The sequence below is a fragment of the Gallinula chloropus genome (genome assembly GCF_964237585.1).
Source record: "Gallinula chloropus genome assembly, chromosome: 1".
In the NCBI taxonomy this organism is placed as follows: domain Eukaryota; kingdom Metazoa; phylum Chordata; class Aves; order Gruiformes; family Rallidae; genus Gallinula; species Gallinula chloropus.
The window spans coordinates 212,941,705-212,955,739 of NC_140085.1; the positions used below are offsets into that span (position 1 = coordinate 212,941,705).

The 14,035-nt window shown below is 48.1% G+C and overlaps 1 protein-coding gene across 2 annotated transcripts in view; it reads right to left on the reverse strand.

The window, feature by feature from the left end:
• Positions 1–14,035, reverse strand: part of STARD13 (StAR related lipid transfer domain containing 13) — a gene marked incomplete at both ends in the record, with an annotated part of 297,240 nt that overhangs the window by 38,334 nt on the left and 244,871 nt on the right. For both annotated transcript variants that reach the window (XM_084279657.1, XM_084279658.1), the window contains 2 exons: positions 7,649–7,730; positions 9,701–9,772. In XM_084279657.1, the coding sequence (XP_084135783.1) occupies positions 7,649–7,730; positions 9,701–9,772 (154 nt within the window). The remainder of the gene's footprint in view (positions 1–7,648; positions 7,731–9,700; positions 9,773–14,035) is intronic.

A 14,035-nucleotide genomic window follows, 5' to 3' on the forward strand; every position in this document is an offset into this window, starting at 1 on the left:
AGGTATTAGAGGAGGGCCTGTGTCAACCTTATAAAGTTCAGCAAGGACAAGCGCAAGGTCCTGCTCATGGGTCAATGCAACCCCAAGCACAAGCACAGGCTGGGTGGAGGATGGATTGAAAGCATCCCTGAAAAGAAGGACTTGGGGGTGTTGGTAGATAAAAAGCTCAACACAATCCATTCATGCAAGCTTGCAGCCCAGAAAGCCAACTGTATCCTGGGCTGCATCAAAACCAGCATGACCAGCAGACCAAGGGAGGTGATTCTCCCCCTCAGCTCTCATGATATTCCACCTGGAGTACTGCATCCAGTGCTGAGGTACCCAGGACAAGAAAGACATGGACCTGAGGAGGGCCATGAAGATGCTCAGAAGGCTGGAGCACCTCTCCTGTGAAGACAGGCTGAGAGAGTTGGGCTTGTTCAGCCTGGAGAAGAGAAAGTTCTGGGCAGACCTTATTGCAGCTTTCCAGTACCTGATGGAGCCTGCAGGAAAACTTGAGAGGGACTCTTTATCAGGGAGTGTAGTAATAGAACAAAAGATGATGGGTTTAAACTAAAAGAGGGAAGATTATGATTAGATATGAGGAAGAAATTCTTTACTGTGAGGGCTGTGAGTTCCTGGCACAGGCTGCCCAGAGAAGCTGTGGCTGTCCCCTCCCTGGCAGTGTTCAAGGCCAGGTTGGATGGGGCTTTGGGCACCCTGGTCTAGTGGAGGGTGTCCCTGCCCATGGCAGGGGGTTTGGAACTAGATGATCTTTGAGGTCCCTTCCAACCCAAACTATGATTCTATGATTCTAAGCACTACCTCTACTGTTTAACACATCTCTATGGTGAATGATCATGTCCCTTGATACAATACCCAAACACCAGCAGAGTGATTGAAGTGCCCAAACAGAGATGTCTGCTGCTTTTTTACATCTTCTACAGATCAAGCCTGGCCTTCAGCTCCTGCAGGTGCTCTTGGCTGAGCCAAACCATGGAGAAGTCTGAGATATCTTAGGAGACTTAAAATAACTATACACACAGGTATTCAGAGCTCTGAATCCCTATCCCAGTGCTGTAACAACCCTTATAATGGAAGTTTTTCAGAAGCAGGAAATTTCTGACTTCCACACCCTGTACAGCACTAAGCACTGTTTACAAATAAATATAAGCTTGTAAACCTGCAGGATCCAATTAGATGGAAGATCTTGTGAGGGACCTGTTGTCCTCCTTGAAGAGCCATCCAGATAACAGGCTGGCAACTTCCAAGTGACTTGGAGCTCCATGCATTCCCCTGGACCTGTTCTGCAGCTGCTTCCAAGCAGCTGGTGAGGAATGCAGCTGGGGACCCCGACTGGTCATGCAAGAGGCAGCATGATGGGGAGGGCTAGCATGGACAGCACAGTGTCTGCTACCTCAGCAGATCTAAAATGTCCTCTCTGACGTGTTGTGACAGGGCAAACATACTTTATGGTTCTGTAAATTTCATTCTGAGTGAAACACCACACTATTTCTTTGTTTTTATTACTGCCAGCCAAGGTTAAGTGCTAGGGGATATACACATGTCCCCTAGTTGTCTTCTGGTGCTGTGAGATTCGGGAAGAGGGTATCTAGCTCCTCCTGCTGAGGTATGAACACTGTGTCAGGGTCTTCCCAGTACCAGGAGGAATGGTGTGTGTGGCTCACACAGGCACGTCCCTGCGCCACCAGTTTTGTGTGTGAAGAGACTATGCTGTTTTCCACTCCTATCACTTCTTATCACCTCTGCAGCTGAGTTACCTCACAGGCTACACCCTCACAGAAGGTGACTCAACTGTCTTTGAGATCAACAGGAGCCATTCATTGACTTCAAAGCAGGGCTCTCCATCCTGCATGCAGAGGGCCAGGCTTATCTCCTAAAGCACCCAGAGCAATATAACTCAGCAGACAGTACTGACTGTACAATCACCACTTCAAAACTCTAATGGTAGGATGTCCCACATTGGATAATCTCTTGGGGGAGACTGGCTGGAGAGCTGTCAGGAAGAGAAGGACCTGGGGGTGTTGGGTGACTGCAGGCTGAATAGGAGCCAGCAGTGTGCCCAGGCAGCCAAGAAGGCCAATGGCATCTTGGCTTGTATCAAAACCAGTGTGGCCAGTAGGTCTAGGGAGGTAATTGTGCCCCTGTGCTGGGCATTGGTGAGGCCACACCTCGAGTGCTGTGTCCAGTTCTGGGCTCCTCACCATCAGAAGGACATTGAGGTCCTGGAGTGAATCCAGAGAAGGGCAACCAGGCTGGGGAAGGGGCTGGAGGGCAAATCCTCTGAGGAGCGGCTGAGGGAGCTGGGGCTGTTTAGCCTGGAGAAGAGGAGGCTGAGGGGAGACCTTCTCCCCACCTACAACTACCTGAAGGGAGGTTGTAGAGAGGTGGGCGATGGTCTCTTCAGCCAGGGGACAGGAGATGGGACAAGGGGCAATGGCATGAAGCTGTGCCAGGGCAGGGACAGATTGGACATTAGAAACAAATGTTTTCCTGACAGAGTTGTCAGGGCCTGGAACAGGCTGCCCAGAGAGGGGGTTGAGTCACCTTCCCTGGATGTGTTCAAAAAAAGGGTAGATGAGGTACTTAGGGCTCTGGTTTAGCTCAGGATGGGAATGGTTGGACTTGATGATCTTCAAAGGTCTTTTCCAACCTTGTGATTCTGTGATAATTATTTGCAAGCTATCTAAGAGTCACTAGCTATAGAAGAAAAGGCTTCTGGACACTTGGCACATTTCAAGGTTTAGTGGCCTACACATCAATCTCTTACACTCTGGTTCTTTATGTTCTTAGTCACTGCATTGACATGAATACAGAAGGTACAACATGGCTCGGCTTTTCCTTCTCACCCTCTTATCACGGGGGCCACAAAACTTCCCAGAGCAGAGCTGGTTGCTGCTATTTTGGAAATGCCACAGAGATCCAGCTCTAAAATTTTCATGCCCAATTATTACTTTGGCAGGCTGACAGCCTTCGCCTACGGGCTGCCTGGCAATTTTCTATTGTTCCTTCCTCAATAAAATCTGAGTGGAATCTCTTGATAGATACTCCTCTAACCCAAAGGCTTCAAATTTGGTCTTCACTCTGCCAGATTTTCAAATGATATTGTAAACAGCAGGAGTGTTAGAATATCTCTAAAAGGTCACTGAAATCTTTTACAACAGGGAGTCTTGGGCTTTCTGACTAAAGTACTACCAGCTGCCTTGTAACAAAAAAAAAAGGTTCCCCTGCATTTGTACCTCATGTTGCCTCATATACTGCAATGCCATAGGAAAACTGATTCTAAAATGAGGTTGAGAGTCTGATTTCAATCCACAAGAGCAGAGAAATTCAGTGTTTATGCTAGAACCATTACCATCCGGAGCTAAAACTCTGCCTAAACTGATTATTCACTACGGCATTCCAGCTTTCTAATTATCATAGAATCATAGAATTGTAGGGGTTGGAAGGGACCTGGAGAGATCATGGGGTCCAACCCCCCTGCCAAAGCAGCTCCCCAGCTCATATTGCACAGACAGGTGTCCAGACGGGGCTGGAATCTCTCCAGAGATGGAGACTCCACCACCTCCCTGGACAGCCTGTCCCAGGGCTCTGGCACCCTCACTGGGGAAAAGTTCTTCCCCATGTTGCTGTGGAACTTCCTGTGCTCCAACTTGCAGCCATTGCCCCTTGTCCTGTCTCCACAGAGCACTGAAAAGGGGCTGCCCATTCCCCCTGCATTCCATACTTGAGATATTTATAAACATTCATAAGGTCCCCCCTTAGTCTTCTTTTCTCCAGGCTGAACAGTCCCAGCTCACTCAGCCTTTCCTCACAGGGGAGATGATCCAGGCCCTTCATCATCTTTGTAGCCTCCTCTGGACTCTCTCCAGGAGATCCCTGTCGTTTTTATCCCAGGGAGCCCAGAACTGGACACAATACTCCAGGTGGGGCCTGACCAGGGCAGAGTAGAGGGGGAGGATCCCCTCCTGTGACCTGCTGCCCACACTCCTCCTGATGCCCCCCAGGATCCCATTGTCTCTCTCAGCCCCCAGGGCACACTGCTGGCTCATGGCCAACCTGTCATCACCCAGGACCCCCAGGTCCTTCTCCACAGAGCTCTTCTCCAGCAGCTCATCCCCCAGCCTGTACTGATTCAAGCAGTTATTCCTCCCCAGGTGCCAGACTCTCCACTTGCTTTTGTTGACCCTCATCTGGTTTCTCCCTGCCCAGCTCTCCAGCCTGTCCAGGTCTCTCTGGATGGCAGCGCAGTGTCCTGCGTGTCAGCCACTCCTCCCAGCTTTGTACCATCGGGTACTTGCTGAGGGTGGATGCCAAGGTCATCAATGAAGATACTGAATAATGAAGATATTAAACAGAACTGGACCCAACACCGAGCCCTGGGGATCACCGCTGGTCACAGGTCTCCAGTCAGACTCTGTTCCACTGATCACCACCCTCTGGGCTTGGTCCAACAGCCAATTCTCAACCCACCTCACTGTCCACTCATCTATCCCCTGCTCTCTCAGCTTTGCTATCAGGATGTCATGAGTGACAGTATCAAAGGCCCTGCTGAAGTCAAGGTAGATGACATCCACTGCTCTCCCTCCATCTACCCAGCTGGTGATGACATCATAGAAGGCGATGAGATTGGTCAAGCACGATTTCCCCTTGGTGAATCCATGCTGACTGCTCCTCATGGCCTTCTTCTCTTCCAGTTGTTTGGAGAAGGCATCCAGAACAAGCTGTTCCATCACCTTTCCAGGGACAGAAGTGAGGCTGACTGGCCTATAGTTTCTGGGATCCTCCTTCTTGCCCTTTTTAAAGACAGGAGTGACATTGGCTATCCTCCAATCCTCAGGCACTTCTCCTGTTCTCCAAGACCTAATGATGCCACCACAGAGCAACGCAAGGGTAGGACACCAGCCACAATGGCCAGGTGTGCTGTGAGGCTTTCCAGTCCACTGGAAAACCTGGAAGATGTCAGTTTGATAACTGATACAGTACCAAAGCTGGAAGTGGGGGCAGCTGCTTGACACCATTTACTGTTCCTGGTGAAGTCGAATCTTGACCTTCGGCACAACTGCCTTTTACAGGCTGCTCTCAGCTAAAGGTCTGGAGCTGCTGTGTTATGGCAAATTAAATGTCTGCATTCTGAAAACACAAGTCTTGCATCTATACAACCCACAGAGAATGCTTCTATTTCTACCTGGCTGCCACATGAGGTGTTACTCCTTTTTTAGATCCAAACTGTTTAAAAAGCTCCCCACAAAAATGTAATCAACCCGTGCTGTCTTCTGAGTAAAATCATTGCAGAACAGTTACTAGGCAGTCAAACACTCTTTGTCTTTCAAGAAAATGATTGGCAAAGAGCTGTGTCCGTGCTTATGAACTGCAGGTCACTTGCTTCAGGCTAATATAAAGCATTTTGTCACCAGACCACATGTTTCCAGCTGCTGGTTTATTTCCTGAAACCTCGTATTTCAATAAAGGAGAAGACCCAGTTTTCAGCTGTTCAGCTCACAAAGAAATCCTCATAAATATATAAAGCTAGTGTAATTGTTAGAGGTGTATCTGTGAGTCTACAGAGACACTGGATGAACAAGAGGTGAGCTGTGACCATGACTCAAGTACTACCATTGCCAGCTACTTCAGAGAAGAAAGACTGGGGACAGTCACAGAGCTCTGCAGTGGTGGCACCTCACCATCTGCTCTCACAAGAACAAGCCAGAGACAGGCAACATACTTCAATTTTAGATGGTCCTCCAACTTCATTGGAGAGGGCAGAGGGGAAGTGTGCAGAGAAGGGCAACCAGGCTGGGGAAGGGGCTGGAGGGCAAATCCTCTGAGGAGTGGCTGAGGGAGCTGGGGGTGTTTAGCCTGGAGAAGAGGAGGCTGAGGGGAGACCTTCTCCCCACCTCCAACTACCTGAAGGGAGGTTGTAGAGAGGTGGGCGATGGTCTCTCCAGCCAGGGGACAGGAGATGGGACAAGGGGCAATGGCATGAAGCTGTGCCAGGGCAGGGACAGATTGGACATTAGAAACAAATGTTTTCCTGACAGAGTTGTCAGGGCTGGAACAGGCTGCCCAGGGAGGGGGTTGAGTCACCTTCCCGGGATGCGTCCAAAAAAAGGGTAGCTGAGGTACTTAGGGATCTGGTTTAGCTTAGGATGGGAATGGTTGGACTTGATGATCTTCAAAGGTCTCTTCCAACCTTGTGGTTCTGTGATTCTGTGAAGAGAGCTCAACCTCCTGCCACTTCCCAGTTCCCAAATCACAGCAAAGTACATCTTCCACCACGCCAGACTTAAGCAGGGAGAGGCATGTATGCATGGAAAGAAGGTTTCTCTAGGCCTGGGCATAGTGATCCCAGAACATTAGGAGTTGGAAGGGACCTCAAAAGATCATCCAGTCCAACCCCCCTGCCAGAGCAGGATCACCCAGACTAAACCACACAGGAACACATCCAGGCAGGTTTTGAATGTCTCCAGAGATGGAGACTCCACAGCCTCTCTGGGCAGCCTGTCCCAGGGCTCTGTCACCCAAGAGAGATGCACTAGATGAAATCTCTCCCAGCCTTATTTTCTATGGTTCTCAGAAACCCTCTCTGCAGTCCTCTACTGCAGACTCATGAATCCCTGCAATGCACACTATGATGTGCAGTGGAACAGCATATATTCTCTGATGATTTTAAGCCACAGGTGCAGAAGGGGAAATAGAGTTTTGTCCAATTATCTTGATGTTGGTGGTGTGACAGTTTCCATAGCATGTAATAAAGACTGCTTGGTTAGGGGCCAGATGCTCCTTCATCCTTGCTGAAGAGGACACAAGCAGAACTCAGCTTCAGCTGAGCAGAGGAGAAAGAAGAGGGAAACAATGCCTCTGCAACAGGGTTTTGCAAAACTACCCCAGGATTGCTGCTTCTTGAGTCCTGGGGGACAGTACTTGAGCATCGTGATACAGCTTATTCATCACAGGCTGAGTATAAAGAGCAGATAAACAGCAAACAGAGCCTTCTGGGAGGGACAAACCAGTGATTAGTTGGAGCACCTGTAGTACTGTGGAGTTCTGGTCCCACTTTTGTCACTGCTGCCAAAAAGAGAGTACCAAGGGAATCACAGCAGCATGAAAACCACATCTGCTGCCAGAGAAAGTACTTGCTGAAATCTGTGCAAGAAAATGTCATCTTTTCTGCTGTGCTTGGACATAAGAGTTACTGAAGCACAACTCAAATGTGACTCTTATTTACTCAGGGTTTGCTAGTTCTTTCTTATAAGGCAGGAGTGCTGTATCCATTGGGTTTGGGTCTTCACAAATCATGTGGTGTGTTCTGTGAGTGTTGTGAGTCCTACACCAGGGTATTCCATGAGAGAGATGAATTCAGAATGGTATCATTATAGATATCACTGCTTATGAATTCAGAATGGTATCATTATAGGTATCACTGCTTATGAATTCAGAATGGTATCATGATAGATATCACTGCTGATGAATTCAGAATGGTATCATGATAGATATCACTGCTGATGAATTCAGAATGGTATCATTACAGGTATCACTGCTTAATGCAGGTGGACAAGCAAACATCTCTTTTGCTGCTGTGCTAACACAACAGCTAATCAGCTGACATCTTTAAATGATCAGAAAAGAAACTTTAGGTGGTTTTTACCTGCAAAGAGGTTCTACAAGGTCCTTGTCAAGAAAATCATGATCTTTCTTTACTGCAGCAATGTCAATGGGAAACTGGGAGTCTGAAAAAGGAGACAGGATATTAAGATGACTGCTTGCTACTCCAATGAAAATACATCACCCACCTCTGAAACGCTTTGGATGTGCTTGCTCACTGAAACCTAGTATGACCAGCTGTACTCAGAGCTGGTTTCCTCCCAGCTGCACTTGTGGCCCTTCCAGTGACTTTTTTTTTTCCCTCTTTCCTGTTAAAGGTGTCGTTGAACACCCTGTGCACCAAAGAGAGAGCGAGGTGATTTCCTTCTGGCATTAAGAATACACTCAGCTGGTAACTGTTCTTTCTAGCACCAAGCACAAATGAATGGGGTCAGGGAGTTATCAGCACACCTCTATTCACATGAGCCACAAGGCTCCCCATTCCCATCACAGTGCCTTAAGGAGCTATTTGCTATGCCAGACTCTTCCCAGGAAACAGAAGCCTTCTGCTCTTTCTGCTTTTGATACAGGTCCCAGTAAGGATGATTTCAAACAAAGGGTTAGTCAAGTGAGAGAAAGAAAAACCAAGCTGAATTAGAACCCCCAATATTAGCTAAAAAGCCAGGCCAGTGTGCTGGGAGCTGACACTGGTAATGAAAAGTGACATGACTGCAACACATTAGTGGGCTCTGGAACAGCGGGAGGGGTTCCAGCGCTGTGGCTGCTCTCCAGACTGCTCTGCCATGCTTAGGTACCACAGCAGGATGCTGGGATACAGGAACTGCTGCCAGCATTTTCAGACACTAGTACTTAACACTGACATAATAGATGCCTGTAAAAAGGACCTTGTTTTCAGAGACAGAGACTGTCTAGAGTGCATGCTGACTTTGTGGGAACTGTGGGAGCCCAGCACAGGTGGCTTTTCAGAGGGAAACATCCCTTTGAGTTCAGCAGGCAGCAGGTTGGCCTTTCCCTGTGGGAACAGGGTTCTGAGATGATACTTCGATTACATGGCAGGTGCAGAAGTACTACTGGGCACCCAGGGAGCATGACAGACACACACCTATGTCAGCTGTGGTCTGGCAGACTTATTAACTGTAGTTCCTTGCTGGCTTTAACAGAGCCTGCCTGGCTCCTGAGGAGCCACCTGAGCACTTCTGCATGGTGCTCCCAGTTCCTGGACACCTGGGTGGCCTATCAGGACCCAGTACCTGATCCTTGAGGGACCTCAGCTGGCCATCAGAAACTGCAGAGGTGTCCTTGTCTAGCCCATGTGTGGGGATGGATGATGTCTGAGCTGTCTCTCAGGAGAGCTTACTTTAACCCACAAGGTTTCTTGGCCACTGCTCCATGAGTGGAGCTGTGCTGCCTTCAGACCCAAGCTGACCCTGGAAGGTGTCCAGCAGCACTTGGCAGAGCTGAGCTTCTGCTAATAAGCCCAAGCAGGCCGAGCTGGCTCAGTGTCTCTGGCAGAGAGAATATGCAGTTTGGGAAAAAACGAGGATCAGCTGCGGTTTCCTTCTCAGCATTACTCTGGGAGAACAGGAAAAACCCAGTCCCAGCCCCCAAACTGCTCCTGAATTCAGCAGCAGCACAACCACACGCCCTGACCCCTGGGATGCTGCTTCCCTGGGCACAAACTTTACAGCTAGGAAGGAGTCCCTTCCATGTGCTTTGAGCTAGCACCCAAACATGGGCTTTTCCTGCTTTGCAAATATAAAATGCAACTCAAATTATTCACTTCTGGTAACTGCAGTGTTTTCAATCTCATCTTAAACAGTTCAGGAAGTCTAAAAAAAAAAGACACTGATGTATTTGGACCTTTTTTACTTCCTTTGGTCCACCTTTGAGGTTTGTACCAACTATGTCCCTGTGGTATGAGGGCAAGAACATTACTTTTCTTTAGGTACTGGTATGTCTCCAGCAGCCAAGGCTTTGTGAAGCTGCCAGCCATGGCCACAACTCAGTCAAACGTAGAGCTGGCCAACTGCAAGCTCTCCTGGCAAGGGCCCAGTGCACTTTCAGCACTGCACAAAGAGGAGTAAAACCTACTTACCCTCATAGAACTGAGCATATTGGGGAAATCCAGCTGCACGTAGCCAGTCACAGGCTTCCTTTGCTTCGATTTCTGAGGAGAAAGAGAAAAATGTTCTCTGTTATTTTGCATTAGAAGCTCTTTTAATTGCAAGGAAATAGCAAAGAGACTTGGCAGTGGCTGTCTGTTGCTTCAAACTACTGTCAGCACCCTGAAGTGTTTTTTCATGGCATCAGAAAATAAAGTAGAATCTCTCAAAGAAATCCACCTACCTGCACAGGCCCCTGGGGTTTGCACAGCCACTCAGTGACTGGGATGAAATGTTAAACATCTCCATGCAGCAGGAGAAGTTGCTTAGCCCAGTTAGTGGTCCTGTGCCCTGTCGTCCCCCCAAGGGTAAGTCACTGGGGAGGGGAACAGGACAGATGAAGATCATCAAATGAAGATGAAGCAGGGTGGAAATGGGACAACAGGGAGCAGGCAGTGTGTTTCCTCTCCTGCTCTGACACTTCTTGCAGAGAGAATTCCTACATGAAAGCTGCTGAAAGCTCTGCCAGGTAAACCCCAGTGCAGGTCTCATGTTACCAAAGGGACAACTGACAGGTGGGATGCACCTTCCCACCTTTAGCCATCTGAGCTCCATTATGTAGACACAGTCAATAGAGAAACAGTGACTTCCAAGGTGGAGGGGTGGGGATTCATTTCACCTTAAAGTAGTGTCTGAAATAGGTGGGATAAATCAACTACTGACAATGCTTTTCTCTGGTGGCTGCTAACAGAGGGAGGATAAGCAGCTAAATAAAACAGACACAGGCAGTAGCTTCCAGCACTGGACCCCAGACTGCTGAGTCTTTAATTTTAATCCACTTCCAGGCTTGTTTCAGTTATCTGCTCAGACAAATCTTTTCTTGAGAAGGCTAGTATTAAGCAGCAAGGAGAGGAATTGTGTCATTTTCTCCCTGCCTCTCCTCTCTTTAGAGGTGTGGACACAGATCATGCTGGACTAGGTTTCCCCTTTCGAGCAGCTTTCACTGGGTAAGATATATCCTACCCCTGTGGAAAAGCTGAGGGGAGTCATGAGCTGGGCAAGAGAATAGTCCTTTAGGAGGTGACACCTATAGAGGTGTGCATGAGGGAATGGAAGAACATTGTGTGTGAGAGGAGAACTACATAAGCCCTACAGCTTTTTGCACAGGAGAGGCAGATCCACTCCACCCAGTGACTAGAGAGGAGTAAATAAACATCAGCCACACAAAAGCAGGGGATGAATTTTCAAGTGTCTCCAGTGAAAGAGACTTTGAGCACTCTAGCAGTGACACATGGAGTTATGTGCCCAACCTCTGACATGAACAAAGCACGCTGACAGGAGGGTACATCACAGGCCCTGGGCAGCCTTGTGTAGCTCCAGGCCTGGAGGTTGGTGGCCCTGCCTGTGGCAGGGGGGTTGGAGCTCTCTGATCCTTGGGGTCCCTTCCAACCCAGACCATTCCATGATTCTATGATTTCTATCAGGCTACATGGGCTCATTCTATGGAGACCTGAAAGCAGCATGCCAGGTCCAGCTCTGCCCATCCACACAGGCACCTGCACTGCCTCAGTGTGCAGCTGCTCCCAGGGAGACTGGAGGAACAACAGAAAACAGAGGCTCACCCAGATAAACGTGGGTTGCTGGGGAAACCCAGGCAATACCTCTTTGCTGGCCAGATCTAGATCAGGATCTACCACTTGAACAGTTTCAGTTTGCAAGATCAAAGTCAAAACACGTACCTGCACCTCTTACGTTTGCAAAACACGAAGGAATGGAGTGTGCAGGTGGTGGAAAAAGTAGACATGTAAGGTTGCTTATTATTCAACCTGAATGAATGAGTCAAGGGTTTTGGGCACATTTACAGCTGTATAATCTAGGCAGCCATAATACAAACCCCTAAAAATAAAGGAAGCAGTGGAACTGGGAAAAGAAAATCAGGCTCAGTTGCTCTTCTGCATGTTCTGCCTTGCATGCAAAAAGGGAAGATTCCAGTTGTAAATCTGTTCTCCACTAAAATGCATTTTTATAGATAGGAGATGCTGTTTTTTTTCCCAGTGTAATTATGTTCAAATCACTCATTACACCTCTAATGATTTCACCCACTGAAACTCACCATAAAACCTGCTTTAACTCTACCCTGCAGTATGTGACCCACACACCTTTCCCATCCTCCAAATACAGAGTCATAGAATCATAGAATCATAGAATGGTGTGGGTTGGAAGGGACCCCAAGGATCATAGAGCTCCAACCCCCTGCCACAGGCAGGGACACCAACCTCCAGCCTGGATCTACACAAGGCTGCCCAGGGCCCCATCCAACCTGGCCTTGAACACCTCCAGGGACGGGGCATCCACCACCTCTCTGGGCAGCCTGTTCCAGCACCTCCAGCAAATTTTGTTGCACAAATCAAAGTTCAGAATTCAAGGTCAACTTATCAAAACCCCAATTCCCTGACAGGGATGAGACAGCCAGTAACAGCCCCACAATGGCTGTAGCCATTAGCAGTGCTGAAAAGCATTTACCACCAGCTCTTCATTTGCTTTGACATTAGTTCACATCAAGGCCAAAAAAAAAAAAGAGGAGGAGTATGAAAGTACATTGAGTCCTTAACAGTGCACAGAAGAATGAGCAGCTCACATAAACCGCGGCTCTCACTACTGCACATCTGTGTGCAGAAAGCACATCTCCATTCTGTTCCAGGGACTCTGAATGTTTCTATTAAATGCTTGGAAAAAAGACAAGTCTTTCTACTTTTTTTTTTTTTGTTTTTTTTTTTTTTTTCTTCTTTTTGCTTAATTCCATCTCATGAAACACAGAGGAATCAATCCCTTTTCAAAATGCATTTTACAGCTCAGAACAGCTGTATGTACATTCCAGCTTCAACTGGCCTGGAAGCACAACCAAGGAAGGCTGTGGGTGATGGAGAATGCTGTCATTTAATGCTCTTATATGCTTGTCATATGTCAGTGCTTTTTGCAGTTGGTAGATGGTCTCTTCAGCCAGGTGACAGGAGATGGGACAAGGGGCAATGGCATGAAGCTGTGCCAGGGCAGGGACAGATTGGACATTAGAAACAAATGTTTTCCTGACAGAGTTGTCAGGGCTGGAACAGGCTGCCTAGGGAGGGGGTTGAGTCACCTTCCCTGGATGTGTTCAAGGAAAGGGTAGCTGAGGTACTTAGGGACCTGGTTTAGCTTAGGATGGGGATGGTTGGACTTGATGATCTTCAAAGGTCTCTTCCGACCTTGTGATTCTGTGCTCAGAGGAGCTTGCTGGGGAATCTTTCTGCAGCCCAAGTGAGATCTAAAAGAATCTTAGGTTGCAATGGGTGAAGAATTGTGGGGAATAACCAACGATGTCAATCTCGTCCATTGGGTGGGATTTTTCCCCATTTTTATGCTGCTGTTTGTAACACATGGCAACCAGTCAAGAATTATTGATGGACTAACTTCTGCCTTCAAATCTCTGACTGTATCTTTCACAAAAGAATTTATTTGGACTATTCTCATTTTTGTAATCATAGAATGATAGAATGGCATGGGTTGGAAGGGACCCCAAGGATCACAGAGCTCCAACCCCCCTGCCACAGGCAGGGACACCAACCTCCAGGCCTGGAGCTACACAAGGCTGCCCAGGGCCCCATCCAACCTGGCCTTGAACACCTCCAGGGATGGGGCATCCACCACCTCTCTGGGCAGCCTGTTCCAGCCCCTCACCACTCTCTCTGTAATGTACTGTAATGTAATGATCACCTCAAACAAACAGATGGAGCCCTGAGTAAGATTTTCTTGCTGGGCCTCAGCTCAGACATGTACCAGTGCCCATTTTCTCCTTTTTCTCTTTCCTTTTTCATCTTGTCCAGAGGACAGCAGAAAGGGAAAAGCTCAATGTGCTGCCAATCCAGCCAAAACCATAACTTCACTCATCCAAGTGTATTTCCACTGGCTAAAGGCACCTGTCCCAGCCCTTCCTCTCTCGGCTGAGCCTGCAGTTTACGTTGAAAAGGCACAATCAAGGATTTACTGCTCAGAAAACACCCAGGAGTACATCAACCACAACTGACCCACAAGCAGCATCTCCCCTGCTGTGACCAGAAGGCTGCTCACCCTTGTGCACCCAAAGGCAGGTGGGGTTTATGCAGCATTGCCCTTTGCTGACTGACAGAAAAGCAGGGATAATTCACCTACTGCTTTCCACTTGCTTGGGCAGCAGTTAATGACACTCATTAATTATTAAGGCCAGATGATAATTCAGTCACAAATATTAACAAGCATCAATATGTCTCACAGTACTTGAATTCTCAGGGGTTTTATTCAGATTTAGTAGC